At 45.5% G+C, this 16640-nt stretch overlaps 1 protein-coding gene across 2 annotated transcripts; it reads left to right on the top strand.

Annotated features, from left to right (window-relative positions):
- The first annotated feature begins 9038 nt into the window (after positions 1-9038).
- LOC122932598 (translation initiation factor IF-3, mitochondrial-like) lies at positions 9039-16407 on the top strand. Of its 2 annotated transcripts, none has more exons than XM_044287099.1 (5): positions 9039-9150; positions 10179-10225; positions 12393-12884; positions 13805-13959; positions 16124-16407. In XM_044287099.1, the coding sequence occupies exons 3-5, from the start codon at positions 12401-12403 to the stop codon at positions 16340-16342; spliced, it is 858 nt and encodes a 285-aa protein (XP_044143034.1). In that variant the 5' UTR covers positions 9039-9150; positions 10179-10225; positions 12393-12400; the 3' UTR covers positions 16343-16407. The 2 variants fall into 2 exon arrangements, with proteins under 2 accessions (XP_044143034.1, XP_044143035.1); XM_044287100.1 differs by having other exon boundaries at positions 9056-9164.
- The last annotated feature ends 233 nt before the right edge of the window (positions 16408-16640 follow it).

Raw genomic sequence — 16640 nt, forward strand, 5'->3', positions numbered from 1 at the left:
AACCAGCTGCTATTACAACATGTGATGGCGTTGCAAGCAGCAGGAGCGTCCCAGAACGTCCACGATGCCCGGAAAGCTGTCCATGCGGCAATTCCTAAGATGACCCTCTCGGATGACGTTGAGACCTATCTGGCGGTTTTCGAAAAGGTGGTCGTGAGGGAGAGGTTACCCCGAGACCAGTGGGCTGAGGTCGTCGCTCCGTTCCTGGCATCTGGACCCCAGCAAGTGTTGTTCGATCTACCCGATGATCAAGCGGCCGACTACCCGACCGTAAAAGGTGAGATCCTGGCAAGACTGGGGGTGAATGTATTGGTCCGGGTCCAGCAGGTGCATGAGTGGGAATTTAACCCGGCTGAACCCGCCAGACCACAATATTATGACCTGCTACACTGGTTGCAAAAATGCCTGCAGCCTGATGTATTGACTCCCACTGCTATTCTGGACCGTCTGTTGGCGGATGTGTTCTGGAGGGCTTTGCCGTACCCTATCCAGCACTGGATCAGCCAGGTGTCTCCTGGTAATGCCTTAGAGATGGTCGACCTGGTGGAGCGCTACGAGGCCACCAGAAAACTACAGTGGGTTTCTTTTGGGAGGGGGCCCATCAAATCCCGGAAATTTCCACCCCAGACCCGGCAGCTGGTGTCAGCAAAACCCGCCCGGGACATACCCCCTGCAGACCCAGCCCCTGTGGTCTGCTGGTGGTGTCAGGAGCCTGGACACATAAGGGCCGACTGTCCCCATCAGGGTGAACCCATGGATACCAACTATGGCTACCGCCACTCATTGTATGCCAGGAAGCTGTGTGCCACAGGTACCTCCGAGACTATAGACAATAGCCACCTGTGCCAGGTGGAAGTGTGGACACTCTGGCGGTGGCACTGCTGGTAAGAGCTGCCCTGGGGCGGCCCGGCGAGTATACTGGCTGAAAAGTCAGCGTGGTGTGCATTCATGGAGACTTAAAGGTATATCCCACCGGCCTGGTCTCTCTGTCAACGGTGGACTCATGAGGTGGCCGCCGCCACTAAATTACAGTATGAACTAATAATTGGGAGAGACTTCCCCGGTTTCCCGTCACTGTGGCCTGAGGCAAGAATCGCCAATACACATGAGACAGGGATAACCCTAGCAGAGTGGCCCGGCTCAGGGGGGAGACCAGAACTCTGGGAACCTGAGACCGAAGGGCCAGCGGTAGGGGTGACCGCCACTTCGGTGGAAGAGGAGGAGACAACCCCGCTAAGTGTGATGGTGGGAGACGTGGAGGACTTGCCGCCGGGTTCGGAGTTGGCAACGTCTGCAGAGACAATTTTGGTACAGCACAGCACCAGGACCCGACTCTATCTCGAGCCTGGGAAAATGTGGTAGTAGTTGAGGGTGAGCCACAACAACCGGGTGCCGAGTCTATGTCCCCCCGATTTGTGGTTCAACAGGCTGCATTGGGTAAATCAACTACGGGTTGAGCATATTGAACAGTTGGTGGTGCCCAAGGCATATCGCAAGCTTGTGTTGGAGTTAGCCCACCAACATGTTCTTGGGGGACACCTGGGCCAGCAGAAAACGCAGGACCGGATTCTACAGCGGTTCTACTGGCGCAGTGTGTTCAGAGAGGTGGAAGAGTATTGCAAGTCTTGCCCAACCTGCCAGATAACCAGCCCCCAGCCACATTTCCGTAGTCCATTGGTCCCTCTCCCGATTATTGAGGTTCCATTCGAGCGGATCGCTATGGATCTCATAGGCCCAGTACTGAAGTCTGCTAGAGGGCACCTACACATCTTGGTAGTCCTGGACTATGCCACTTGATACCCGGAGGCGGTGCCACTGCGACATACCTCGGCCAAACTCATAGCCAAAGATTTAGTGGAGATGTTTTCCCGAGTGGGCCTACCTAAAGAAATTCTGACCGACCAGGGGACCCCTTTTATGTCAAAAGTCATGAGGGAACTCAGAAAACTACTACAGCTCAACAGTCCGTATATCACCCGCAAACAGACGGCCTGGTAGAAAGGTTTAATCAAACTTTGAAAAACATGTTAAAGTGGGTGGTGTCTAAAGATGGAAGGGATTGGGATCTGCTAGTGCCCAATCTCATGTTCACAGTGCAAGAGGTTCCCCAGGCCTCTATGGGGTTCTCGCCTTCGCACCGCGTGGGTTGTTGGACATAGCCAAAGAGGCGTGGGAATAACAACCCACACCGCATAAAAGTGTCATTAAGTATGTCACTCAAATGCAAGAGTGGATGGAGACAGTATTGCCGCTGGTTAGGAAACATATGGAGGCAGCCCAGCGAGCCCATAGTAGGGTCTATAATCGCCAGGCGCGGGTTCGGAGTTTTAACCCTGGAGATCGGGTTTTGGTTCTGGTGCCAACGGTGGACAGTAAGTACCTGGCTAGGTGGCAGGGTCCCTACAAAATGCTTGAAAAAGTTGGGGAGATAACCTACAAGGTACACCAGCCCGGGTGGAGAAAGCCAGAGCAGGTGTACCATGTAAACTTGTTGAAACCGTGGAAAGATAGGGAGACCAGTGCGGACAACAGGCCAGGGAATTCGTCAGCAAAAACACAAATGTGTTTTTGGACCTCCCTGGACGCACTTCTATCATCTGACATTACATTGTCACTGAGCCCCTTTGGTCTACATGGCGCTCCCGCCACGTTTCAAAGGCTAATGGACATTGTACTCCGTCCACATTGTCGGTACGCCACAGCACTGACTGGGAAAGTCACCTACCTAAAGTAAAGGCTGTAGTTGACTCCCTTAGGAAGGCTGGCTTAACCGCTAACCCAAAAAAGTGCGCAATAAGGTTAGAAGAGACCAGGTACCTTGGGTATGTAATTGGACGCAGAGTTATCAAACCTCAGGTGAACAAAATTGAGGCAATTCGGAATTGGCCCCGACCTGTCACTACTCGGCAAGTAAAGTCATTCCTGTGAATGGTGGGATACTATATAAGGTTTGTCCCCCACTATGCTACAGTGGCCGCGCCATTGACAGGCCTTTTGAAGGGACGCAAGTCAGTGACGGTCCACTAGAATGAGCAGGCGGAAAAGGCTTTCTCCACTTTCAAGTCGGCCCTGTGTGGATCCCCGGTTTTGGTGACGCCCGACTTCAGAAGGGAGTTTATAGTACAGACCAATGCCTTCGAGGTGGGTCTCGGTGCTGTACTGTCTCAGGAGGTCAACGGGGAGAAGCATCCCGAGACCAGGTACAGTATAGTGGAGAGAGAGTGCTTGGCTATCAAGTGGGCACTCGAGTCTCTCCGCTATTATCTTTTGGGGAGAAAGTTTCGTCTGGTGACCAACCACTCCCATCTAAAATGGATGAGTCAGGCCAAGGACAGAAATGCCCGAGTAACCAGGTGGTTTCTGTCTTTGCAAAATTTAAAATTTTCGGTGGAACACCGGACAGGCCGGTTACTAGGAAACGCGGATGCCTTGTCCCGGGTACACTGTTTAATGTGTGTCCATCCCCTTTAGGGTTGAACAAAGGGGGAGGTATGTAGGAAGGAACAAGGGGCCATCATTGATGGTCAGTACGTGTCACTGAGGTTCCTGGTCTTTGCAGTCTGACACTTCAGCTGTTTAGTATGGCTGTAAAGCTGATCCGGGACAGCTCTTACTGGGAGTAGCCAAAGTGCTGGGTGGGTGGCTACTCCCCACGTTCCAGGCCGGATCTTGGGAGGCTTACAAAAGCAGTCACAATTAATCAGGTGGGGTGGATTATCCTCCATCTCACAGTGAAGCTGTGGAGTCTCTGTGGTTTGGGATCTGAAGATGTGTGCTGTGCAAAAGGGCTGAGAGCCACATGCTGGAAATCGGGCCCCTAAAGCCTGCTGGGGACCACTGATGAAAATCTGCTAACAAGGTGAATGTTTGTGTTCTGTGGACTTGGTGTGAACATACACCAAGACTGCGAACTGTTATTTTGTTTTGCCTTCTGTGTGAATGAACACTGAACTATTTCAGTTGAAGACTTTGTGGTTGCCTCTGTACTGCGTCCACTAACCTGCCTACCAGAGCGAATCCCCACAGTACATATGATTTTTTGATCATTCATTATTACACTTTATGGGGAAGGTGATCAAAAAATAGGTTGTTTTAGCACAGTTTTTATTTATTTATTTTTACAGCGTTCAGCTGAGGGGTTAGTTAAGTAATGTGATATTTTTATAGAGCAGATGGTTACGGATATGGTAATACCTAATATGTGTACTTTTTCTTATTTATTAAAGTTTTACACAATAATAGCATTCCCAAACTACATCCCTATTTCCATCTAGATCAGTGAAGGACGAGTTACAAGTTATTAACTTGTCTTCACGGACTCTAACTACCATGGAGACCCATGTTCTACAAAAGGGCCTTTCATTTGTCCCGATGCGTAGGTTTGATTGTTTTGGGTGGGTCAAAGACCTGAATTTATTTGCGCGTAAGCTCAAGTGGCGAAAATTTTTTGTCAATAATGACCGCAGGAAATGCGAAGAGCTAGGAATTGATATATCAGACTTGCCAGATGTCCAAATCTTATCAGATCTTCTTGCTGAGGGACAAAGGGATCCAGGTGATGGTCCGTTCACCAAGCTTAGATTACCCTCAACAAAAATGCCACCTATTGGTGATTGCACCCCAATTGATACTTTTGTGTCCATAGTGTCTAATAAGTTGAGTCAGATTGACATGCATGGACTTAACAGTGACAATTTGAATGACCAAGAAAGAGGGGCCTTGTGGTTATTGCAACAGGACAAAGAAGTGGTGATTAAATCATCAGACAAAGGCGGAAATATTGTTGTCCTTGGGCACGAACAATATCGTAATATGTGTATGAGTGTGCTCAGGGACAAGCTTACATATGAACTACTTCCGTCTGATCCCACGCCAACTTATAAGGTGGAATTGTCCTGTATTTTGAACCAAGCCCTTGAGAAGAAACTCATTGACAAGACTGAATTGGCCTTTTTGTTACCTTCACACCCAGTCACTGCGGCCTTTTATTGTCTCCCCAAAGTTCACAAGGGGTATGAACCTCTAAAGGGGAGGCCGATAGTGTCTGGAAACAATTGTTTGACAGCCAATATCAGTACTTATGTTGACACCATCCTGCGTCCATTTGTTAACAGCTTGCCCTCACATGTAAGGGATACTATGGATGTGCTGGGACGCTTGGATGGTGTCCAATGTGACAGTGGTACCTATCTGGCCAGTTTGGATGTGGAGGCGCTCTACAGCTCAATCCCTCATGGATTGGGCTGTGGAGCGATCCTAACATTCCTTCAGCAGAGGGGTGAACAATACAGGGCCCATAATGCCTTTGTAATGGAATTGTTGAGTTTCATACTCACACACAATGTATTTTTGTTTGATGGCTCTATCTTCCACCAGCTCAGGGGGGTCGCAATGGGCAGTCCCTGTGCCCCGACTTTTGCGAACCTCTACCTGGGCTGGTGGGAGAGGGAGGTAGTGTTTTGTGAAGATATGGAGCGATTCACGGATGTTGTCCCCCTCTGGATCAGGTACATCGACGATGTGCTGATCCTGTGGGGGGGGGGCGATAGTGAATTGTTCCGTGAATTTGTTGCGGTCCTCAACAATAACACCGTGGGACTTTTTTTCACCTCAGAAATGGATTTGAAGAACATTTCCTTCCTGGATCTGTCCATTTCATTGTCTGCTGATGGGCATATTAGTACCAACGTCTTCAGAAAGCCCACAGCTACCAATAACCTTTTGAAATGGGACAGTGCGCACCCTATAGCCCTTAGGAGAGGAATCCCTAAGGGCCAATACTTGAGGGTTAGGAGGAATTGTTCTCATCTCAGTGATTTTAGGGTGGCTGCTAAAGATCTCCAGCAGAGGTTTCAGTGTCGTGGTTATCCTCAGCAGTGTCTAAAGCAGGCTTACCAGCACTCAATGAGTACTAACAGGGATCGGTTGTTGTCTCCGAAAAAGAGGGACAATAGTGAGAATATTGTGAGGATCATTGGGACTTTTGACGGCGCCCATGACGAGGTGCGCCATGTCCTTAACGAGCACTGGGACATTTTGAAATCCGATCCGGATATTGGTGGGATGATTTCAGCCAACCCTTCAGTCACTTATCGCCGCAACAATAATTTACGTGATATGTTGACACATAGTCTGTACATCAGCCCCCGTCCGCAGTCATGGCTGCGAAACCCACTTACAGGTACGTTTCCTTGTGGATCCTGTAAATTTTGTGGGTTCATTAAAAAATCCAAAAGCTTCACTAACAGCACTGCGGATAAAACGTTCTTCATTAAGTCTTTCCACAATTGCAAGTCAGCTGGTGTTGTGTATTTAATGACATGTGTATGCAGCATCAAATATGTGGGTAAAACCATCAGAGAGCTAAGAAGACGGATTGGGGAGCATATTCTGGATATTACCAATCTCAAAGATACGCCAATTGCTCGTCATGTTCTTGACCTTCACAGGGGGGATACATCATCGGTCAAATTTCAAGTGATCGACTCTGTGAAGCCGTCACCAAGGGGCGGTGACTATGATCGCATATTGCTGCAAAAAGAGGCGAGATGGATTTTTTCTCTGAATACCATCAAACCATCCGGCCTCAATGATGCGATCTCATACGTCCCGTTCATCTAGTGACCAGGCTGACTTCTTTGTGTTACTGTACAATGCACTATGAGAAGTGGATTCATGTGTGTGATCATTGATACAAGTGGCTACACACATGAATCTATGTGTCTGTCCGTTTTTACACACTTCTCTTGGAGTGACTCTCCTTTACTGTATATTACAATAAAGATGTCCATGCTGCGATAAATATATAAAGCCGCTTTGTAAATTCCTTGCTTTGTTTATGTGGCGCTTGCTGCGCTTTCCCTGTGACTCACCGTGTTCCTCCTCCCTTCAGCCTTTGGTTTGCCTTGTGCCGTGCCTCCTGGCCGGATTGGCTGATTGACGGAGGCGTGTCTAACAGGGCGGGGCTTCACCCTGTAAAGCTCGGCGTTCTGTGGGCCGCTTTGCGGCCATCACAGTGCCGGATTACATGCACACTAGCACGCAGCACCTCAGCCTAGAGGTTGCTAGCTCAGGCAGGATAGTGACTGTTTGTAAAGCTCCGTACCTCACACTAGAGGAAAACGGTGCTAGGCAGGGATCTCTATCACTGACTGTTTGTTTGTCCATTACCTCGGTCATTAAAACAACACTGAGGCTCTGGGCTCTAGTATTAACCTGGTGCACATAGCTCCTGATGAAATGCATCCCCTATGCATGGAAACGCAGCGTTGAGCTGTTGCCAATAAGGGACATGTCAGGGCAACCATTGCTCCTTTAATCCACCTGGAGTGATTGCTATTGCTCTGCCATAGTCCAGCACCTGTGATTATTAGTGCAGTGAGAGTCTGCGCGCTGGCTCTCACTGTTTTGGAGTGGTGTTTGGTGAAATTCCTATACCAATACATCCCCTTGATACCTTTCACCCTGGGATACACATCTTGAACCCTGTGGTTGAATGAGCCCCTTATGCTAGTAGCTTGTGAGACTACACTGGCAATCTAGATGGTGGTGCTATTTGGTATATATCAGTGTTTTCACAATTGTTAAAGTCAGTTTTGCACATTATACTGACGGTTGATACCCCTTATTTCTTAATCAGACAATTAATAAAGACATTATTATTTTGTTTTAGCGCCTATCCCCATGTTATTTGCTCCATTTTTTAAACCCCCCAAAAATATGTTTTAGTGTCTCCATAGTCTGAGAGCCATAGCTTTTTTATTTTTTGACCGATTGTCTTAGTTAGGGTCAAATTTTTTGTGGGATGAGGTGATGGTTTGATTGGTACTATTTTGGGGGCATACGCATTTTTGATTGCTTGGTGTTGCACTTTATGTGATGTTAGGTGACAAAAAATGGCTTTTTTAGCACAGTTTTTTATTTTATTTTTATGACGGTGTTCAAGTGTGTCGTTAGTTCATGTAATATTTTTAGAGAGCTGGTTGTTACTGACGCAGCGATACCTAATATGTATACTTTTTTTTATTTATTTCACTTTAACACAATAATAGCATTTTTTTTAAAAAATTGATGTTTTAATGTCTCCATGTTCTGAGGGCTATTGTTTTTTTAAATTTTCGACTGATTTTCTTATGCAGGAGCTCATTTTTTGCATGATGAGGTGACGGTTTTATTGCTACCATTTTGTGGGACATACGCCTCTTTGATCACTTGGTGTTGCACTTTTTGTGATGTAAGGTGACAAAAATAGCTTTTTTTGACACAGTTTTTATAAAAAAAAAAATTGTTGGTGTTTATCTGACGGGGTGGATCATGTGATATATTTATATAGCCGGCCGTCACGGAAGTGGCAATACTGTCTCTGCCTTCTCCCTGGGGTGCCCCCCGCTCGACAGCTGCCATCTCTGAATGAATGTTTTAGAACGTCCATTAAGAGATAAACAACCGCCCTTAGGACGTTTATGTCCTATGGGCGGTCAGGAAGTGGTTAATTGACAAGGCCAGGCGGTATGATGTTTTCACCACCTGGCCCTGCCAATCAAAGTGCATAGGGGGTGGCAGCTGCAGAGAGAGCAGAGCCTCTAGGTGTAATGGCAACGCCCCCGTTGCTCCCAGAGGCTCATTTGCATAAATAAAACACTATTTTTCTCAGCAATGTGGGCACATATGAACATGGGACCAACACAGATGCCTTCAGCTGCCAAGTGCACATGTAACAGGTCAGCCAGTGTCATAGGTACAAATCTGCTGACAGATGTCCTGCTACACAGTGATCTCTGGTGTCTGATGGGAGTGCTGATTATATTGGTAACCGTCTCTCACTCTGTAATATTCTATTATTATTTCTCTACCAGATTCCAAACAGAAACATCAACATGTCCGATCTGTTGTATTGTAATTATGGGTCAGACAGGATCGTTCACTGCAGCAATGATCGCCGGTGCGGGGCTCCTCTAGATGTGCTGCAGTATCATCAGCACGAGCCGGGCTGGCCCCTTTAAGAGGCCGTGACCCTGACTGTGAAAGGGGGCGTGTATTAGTCATGTGACCTTGACCGGCCGTGGTTAACCCCTAGTTGGCCGTGTGACAGCGTCGCCTGCGTCCTGCTGCTGTAGCTGTGTGGTCCCTGGACGGCCGCGGGACGGGCCGGTAGGTGTGCTGGGGTACGCCTGTAGTGACGGCTCTGATTGGGTCTGGTTGTTCTGGAGAGGCCGAGGCTGAACAGAGGCCTACTCCTCCTCCCTGTACACAAGAATGGGGCGGTATAGGCTGCTCTGTGCGTGTGCAGTGCCGGGGTCTGATCGCTCCATAGAGCCCTGCTGTGTGTATGTATGTATGTATATATATATATATATATATATATATATATATATATATATATATATATATTAGTGCCCTATATAATATACAGTGTATTACAGGAGATATAATATACAGTGTATTACAGGAGATATAATATATACAGTGTATTACAGGAGATATAATATACAGTGTATTACAGGATATATATATATACAGTGTATTACAGGATATATATAATATACAGTGTATTACAGGAGATATATAATATACAGTGTATTACAGGATAGATATATATATAATATACAGTGTATTACAGGAGATATAATATACAGTGTATTACAGGATATATATAATATAGTGTATTACAGCATATATATATATACAGTGTATTACAGGATATATATAATATACAGTGTATTACAGGAGATATATAATATACAGTGTATTACAGGAGATATATAATATACAGTGTATTACAGGATAGATATATATATAATATACAGTGTATTACAGGAGATATAATATACAGTGTATTACAGGATATATATAATATACAGTGTATTACAGCATATATATATACAGTGTATTACAGGATATATATAATATACAGTGTATTACAGGAGATATATAATATACAGTGTATTACAGGATAGATATATATAATATACAGTGTATTACAAGAGATATATATAACATACAGTATTACAGGGTATATATAACATACAGTATTACAGGGTATATATAATATACAGTGTATCGCAGGCTATATACTGTAATTTGCAAATTACTGGGACTGAACTGAGAAGGGAGGCTGTTTCTGGGAAAAGAAGAACCATTTTTTCTTTTAATTTTATCATTATTTGTTTTTTTAACAGGATTTGGGAAGAAGAATGAGCTGACTACGTGTACACCCAGTAAGAGGGTGAGTAATGGGACCCAGTCCTTCGATGTTTGCCATATGCTGACATAACGCGGTATGACCTCGGGCTCCACTACAGGGCCTCACATGCACCATTTCCAAGCATTGTAGTTAGGAGATCTGCACATTTGTTGCAGAAATTTCTTTGACTGGAGAAACCCTTGTGCTTACCCCAAAACAGCCCCATCCACTCAGACGTAAGCGGTTTCAGTTGCCAACATTTCTGCCAGATGTGAATTCCCCCTAGATAATATCACACACTAAATAAAGCCATAATGTGTACTGGGGCTGCAGAAGAGTCCTGGACTCTTCTCTCTGTAAATTTGATTTGATTTGCTATTCTTTGCCGGGACAGATGGGTTTGGTTGGACAGGTTTGGGACCCTAACCCTCAGTTGCATAACGGCATGCTGGTGGGGCCCCAAACCATATTACAGGTTCCCTTTTAATAAGGGTGCATGCTCATAGCAATCCACCATGCACGGGCACATGAATGGGTCCGCGATATGCAATAGACAGTCCGCACCGCAAAAAAAAATAGAACAAGTTCTATTTATTTTTTATTTTTTGCGGTGTGGAGGCACGGACCGAAATCCCACGTAAGCTCCGTAGTGCTTCCCTGGGCTTCCGCTCCGTATCCGGCTATGGAGCACACACAGCCAGTTTTCGTATATTGCGGACCCGCTGTTTGCAGGCCGCAATACAATCTCAGGCCGCTCATTCGTGTGCATGAGCCCTAATGTAGAGACTGAAAATTACTAGGCGTATCCACATCACATTTTAGGTGTGCGTTTCATCTTTCCACACATACTTTTACGTTTTTTATATCTTTTCTGCCTCCTATTGGCCTGAAGTGTATTACTTGTGGAATACTCGTCAAACTGAGATCACGTGTTTATTTGTTTTTGTTTTACGTGACACGTATTTTGAAATCAGTGGCGTAAAAATACATACCATATGAACTATGGAGCTTATTTCCCATTGAAATCAATTGGATGCTGTTTGTGGGACTATTTCACGAGACTATCTGGAGATGCCCTAAACATCTCAAACCTCATTCCATATCTGTTTGATCATAAGGAGAACCCTGGCCGTTAGGGTGTCACAGAGCGGGGCCTGCTGGAGCCCCCATCGATGAGTCAGACAAGCCCTTGACTATAATACAGGCTGTAACGTATGATCAGTAATGGATGTAATCAAAGCCTATCACAAACAGATTATTTTTTTTTAATACCCCAATTCATCTAAAATTAAAAAATGAAGCAACTTTGCCATAGGTCTTAAAGGGATATTCCCATCTCAGACATTGATGGCATATCGCTAGGAAATGCCATCAATGTCAGATAGGTGTGTCCCGCTCGCAAAACCATAACGGGACACCTGAAGTGAAGGAGAGCACCCTGCGCATGCGCAGTGGACTCTCCATTCACTGCTATTGGAGTTCTGAAAATAGCCAAGCGAGCACTCTGGGCAATTTTCGGAAGTCCCATAGCGATGAATGGAGACCTCCCCGGGCATGCACGGCCACCTCTACATTCACCTGGGAATAGCCAAGCCAGTGCTCTGCTCTTTTCAGAACTCCTATAGCGGTGAATGGAGGGTGGTCGCGCTTCTCCAGTTTTGGGGGGCCCTGTTCTAAAGACAGAAGCGGATTCCAGAGGTGGAACCCTCCCCTATCTGACATTGATGGCATATCCTAGCGACATGAGAATGGGAATACCCTTTTAATTAAACATGTTCTTTCTGCAGCTCCTGTGCAGAGCTACACGTCTCCATGGTAACAGACTAACCAAACACTGCATATGCTGCGTATATTTTTCATCCCCTCTGTTCCCAATTTTTTGGTAACATACATTCGATGGGGTAGATAGAAGTAGAGGACAGATAGAAGGAAGTATGACTGCAGGATCCGACTACACAAAGTTTGTTTGTCGTCTGTTGCCTTGGAGACGCATAGGTCTGCATAGGAGTTGTAGAAACAAAACGGTAGGAATTTTTTAGTTTATCCAGTTGGACGTAGCTTTTAAATCTGTATGTAAACTGTATTGATTGAGGATTTTGGTGGCCACTACCACAAATCCTGGTCCGTGTCTAACACCATTCCAGTACGTAGGTACCGAGAAGGTGACTTGTCGAATACTGACAGGATGCTTTGCATTTTTTCCTCTTAGTCTGCAGAATGTCTGGACTTCACTTAAAGAAAATATTTTGCCAAGCTGCAAATAATGGCAGGTGCTATTTCGGACGGCACTTTGGCCTCTGTCACAGGTCATTCAGGACAACCAGTTATCTGCCGTGGAACACCATTAGCTGGACAAGAAAAGGCCTGCTGGCAGTAGACGTCAAGTCCTACAGTACGGCAGAAGAAGAAGTCGCCAAAAAGCCAAGTGCTACAAAAAAAGTCAACGTCAATGCCAGGAAGGTGATTGGGCATGTTGGCCGGTTGATCCCCTATAAAATGATCCAGGTGTTAGACCAAGATGGGAAGGACATGGGGAAGATGCTGAAAAGGGACGTGATACGCGTCATGGAGAAAGAGAACCTGAAACTGGTAACTGTCTCGCAAAACGCAGATCCCCCAGTATACAAGCTGCTGACTGGTAAAGAGCTTCACGAGGAGCAGCTGAAACTCAGAGATCAGCAGAAACACAGCACCAGCCCCGGTACGTAGTCCATAGCACTCGGCACCCATAGGTTGCCCATACACATGCTTATGTGTCCCATATTATACGTTTGTGGTGGTCATTCTTCAGAGCACTGGTCATTAAAGGGTTATACATCGCAGTTATCATGTACCATAGCGATGGAAGCAGATTTCAGTGATTTAAGGCCGAATGAGCAGGCAATTATCGGAAATGACCTATTTGTTCCCCATAATTGCCTGCTCATCTAAAGAGGTGAAAGCTGCATTTACATGCAAACATCATCTCGCCATCAGAGGTGTCGGGCAACAGCTTAGCCCTCCTCCTAACTGAAAGCACATGCATGCTTGGCAAAACCGAGTGTACATGTGTATGAGGAAGAAACGCAGTACGAGTGTCTCTAGACTGCAGTGATGTTGCCTATAGGGGCTTACCATCAAACCTTTTCTACAGTATCATCCGTATGCCCAACGCACAAAACCATATGTATTTTGAGGTCAACAAATCGCGGATCCGCAAAATATGGAAGCAGTCCATGTGCCGTCCTCCTTTTTTTGTGGACCTGTTGACTTCAATGGGTCCGTGGTCCGCATTTTGCGGCCAAATATAGGACATGTTCTACCTTTGCGGAATGGACATACGGATACGAAAAGAACAGGGATCATCCATTTGCTTTCTTCATCCTTATGTCTGGTCCACAAAAAAATAGAATATGTCTGCAAAATGTGGACCACAGACCCAGTGAAGTCAGTGGCTCCACAAAAAAAAAAAAAAAAAAAAAGCGGACCGCGCAAGGATGGCATCCGTATTTTGCAGACCTGCGGTTTGCGGACCGCAAAACGGACACTGTCATGTGCATGAGGCCTTACACCATAAACACATTTTGCTGTGTATTACTGTATATAGTCCTGGTAATACAATAAGCGTATTTCATGGCACAGGTCCCGTCCAGATCAAGGAGATGTCGTTTCTCGCCAGCATTTCACAACATGATCTAGATGTGAAAAGGAAACAGCTTATTCATTGGATCGAGAAAAAGCATCATATACGGATCACTGTGCTGAACAGTCGCACTGTAAATGGACCAGACAAGCTGGTAAGTGCGGCCATCAAAGAGCGGCTAACCGAAACCTTTGTGGGTCAACGTGAATCGTATAAAGCTGTCTGATTGACCTCTGCAAATTCAGCTTCTGAAACCCCAGCTGATATAAATTTTGGCTGAACCCCCTGATTCTCGCAGACCAGGCGGCCATTTAATATGTATTAGGGTACTTTCACACTTGCGGCAGAGGATTCCGGTAGGCAGTTCCGTCGCCGGCAATCCTGACGCAAACTGATGGCATTTGTCAGACAGATCCGGATGCGGATCTGTCTGACTAATGCATTGAAATACCGGATCCGTCTCTATGGTGTCATCTGGAAAAACGGATCCGCTTTGCCGGAACACTTAATGCCGGATCCGGCACTAATACACTTCAATGTAAATTAATGCCTGATCCGGCATTCTGGCAAGTGTTCAGTATTTTTGGCCGGAGATAAAACTGCAGCATGCTGCGGTATTTTCTCCGTCCAAAAAACGTAAAAGGTACTGAACTGATGCATCCTGAACGGATTGCTCTCCATTCAGAATGCATTAGGATAAAACTGATCAGTTCTTTCTGGTATTGAGCTCCTGTGACAGAACTCAATGCCGGAAAACAAAAACGCTAGTGTGAAAGCAGCCTTAGATGTTTGGCTGACGTATGTCACTGGAGAGAAAGACCGGTCTGTTGAATTTTAACATTCATGACCCTTTCTTTTCACGTACATATGCCTGGCAGCAACGTCTTCCACTTTCTCCATTGAGATCACATGCACGCTAAAACCGAGCATGCATGTCTAATGTTTGGCCAACGGCTATTGAAGGTGTGTGGCCACCTATGGGGATACTGTGGCTGGCCATATATATTTCCCCTGCGTAGGTGAAGGAAGAATCATGTAATAGGTGGCATGTGCAGCTTTATGACATCAATGTATGTATGCCCATATCCTGTTTAAAGCGGTTGTCTCCCATCACTAGAATATGCCACCAATGTCAGGTGCCGGTCCCACCTCTGGGATCCGTACCTTTCTCCAGAATGGGACCTCTAAAGTGCGCATGTGCAGCCCCCCCATTCATTTTTATGGGACTTCCGCAGGCAGTCTCATAGAAGTGAATGGAGCAATGGCCACAGCCATTTTAATTTCTATGGCACTTCTGAAAATTGGCTGCGCACGTGTTTTCGGAGCACTCATAGAAATTAATGGAGAGCACGCCGCTCATGACTGACGGTTATCTGTGTATACACAGGGAATGCTATTAATCACTGATAACCCCCCCCCCCCCCTCTACTGATTGGCGTCTCCTCCTCCCTGTACCAATGCTTAGTATTAACATACTGAGCGTGAAAACTACAGGGGGCACAGCGGGGCGTAGGAGTGATATTATAAAAAAAAAACAAAAAAAAACAGGCATGGTGGAAGCATCAGCAGGGGGTACCCCCACAAGTAAAGGTATTTATCTAGAATAAAAAAAAAAACATGAAAGGTCTGAAGGGTTAAACAGAATTAGCTGTATAATCTGTATGAAGGACAAGAGGTTGGGTGACATCATATTGAAGGGTGACTATGTATACATTTACCTCCTGTCTTTATAAGGAAAAGTTTCTAGTCAGCATTATTATAATGAGAGCTGCCTGTCTCTATAAGGAAAAGGTGCATGAAGAAGGATAATACTCTTTCAAGGTCCTCTTTAAATGTTTTTTTTAATAAAGGAAAGATGTTGTGATTTAGAGGTCTTTAAGGGTTTCATTAGAAACATAGAAACATAGAAACATAGAATGTGTCGGCAGATAAGAACCATTTGGCCCATCTAGTCTGCCCAATATATCTGAATCCTATGAATAGCCCCGGCCCTATCTTATATGAAGGATGGCCTTATGCCTATCCCATGCATGCTTAAACTCCTTCACTGTATTTGCAGCTACCACTTCTGCAGGAAGGCTATTCCATGCATCCACTACCCTCTCAGTAAAGTAATACTTCCTTATATTACTTTTAAACCTTTGCCCCTCTAATTTAAAACTGTGTCCTCTTGTGGTAGTTTTTCTTCTTTTAAATATGCTCTCCTCCTTTACCGAGTTGATTCCCTTTATGTATTTAAAAGTTTCTATCATATCCCCTCGGTCTCTTCTTTCTTCCAGCTATACATTAATAAACCAATTTTTTGGATTATTTTTCAGGCAGTTCTGCAGCAAATGATAGAAAGCATGGTGGATTGTGCTACATGCATGGTGCAACCCAAGGAAAGGAAAGATGGCAGAGCCATGATTTGTGTCCTGCGGCCATTGTCTGCCAAGGAACTGCAGAAACGGAAAGTAGAAGTGACGGCAGAAAAGCAGAGTGATGCCGCTCCTGCTGAAAAGCCTAGTACAAACGACAACCATAGACCAATCCCATAAAGGGCAGAACTGACTCGATTCTGGACTCACACGCAGCTTATTATTAAAGAAAGATTACATTTTCATTATTGTTCCACTGTAAAGTGATTTTACTCATCTTTATTTTGCCATTAGATTTGACACTAGCAGGGATCACGCTCAATAAATCTTACCAGTGTTATCTAGTAATACATCTTACACGGAGTACATGCTAAACCACTAAAAGCTCTAGGTGGAGGCTGGGGAGAGCAGGATACACACACCTTTTGTGGAGTAGTGTGAATATGAAGTTTTATTCTTCCAGATTCTTCTCCTGCAA

The sequence above is a fragment of the Bufo gargarizans genome, chromosome 3 (assembly GCF_014858855.1).
Source record: "Bufo gargarizans isolate SCDJY-AF-19 chromosome 3, ASM1485885v1, whole genome shotgun sequence".
NCBI classification, from domain to species: domain Eukaryota; kingdom Metazoa; phylum Chordata; class Amphibia; order Anura; family Bufonidae; genus Bufo; species Bufo gargarizans.

Excerpts from the sequence above, each read along its gene's own strand:
- LOC122932598 (XM_044287099.1), top strand. The coding sequence starts at position 12,401 with ATGTCTGGACTTCACTTAAAGAAAATATTTTGCCAAGCTGCAAATAAT. Across the intron at positions 12,885-13,804 it reads GAAACACAGCACCAGCCCCG|GTCCCGTCCAGATCAAGGAG; the intron begins GTACGTAGTCCA and ends TTCATGGCACAG. Across the intron at positions 13,960-16,123 it reads TAAATGGACCAGACAAGCTG|GCAGTTCTGCAGCAAATGAT; the intron begins GTAAGTGCGGCC and ends ATTATTTTTCAG.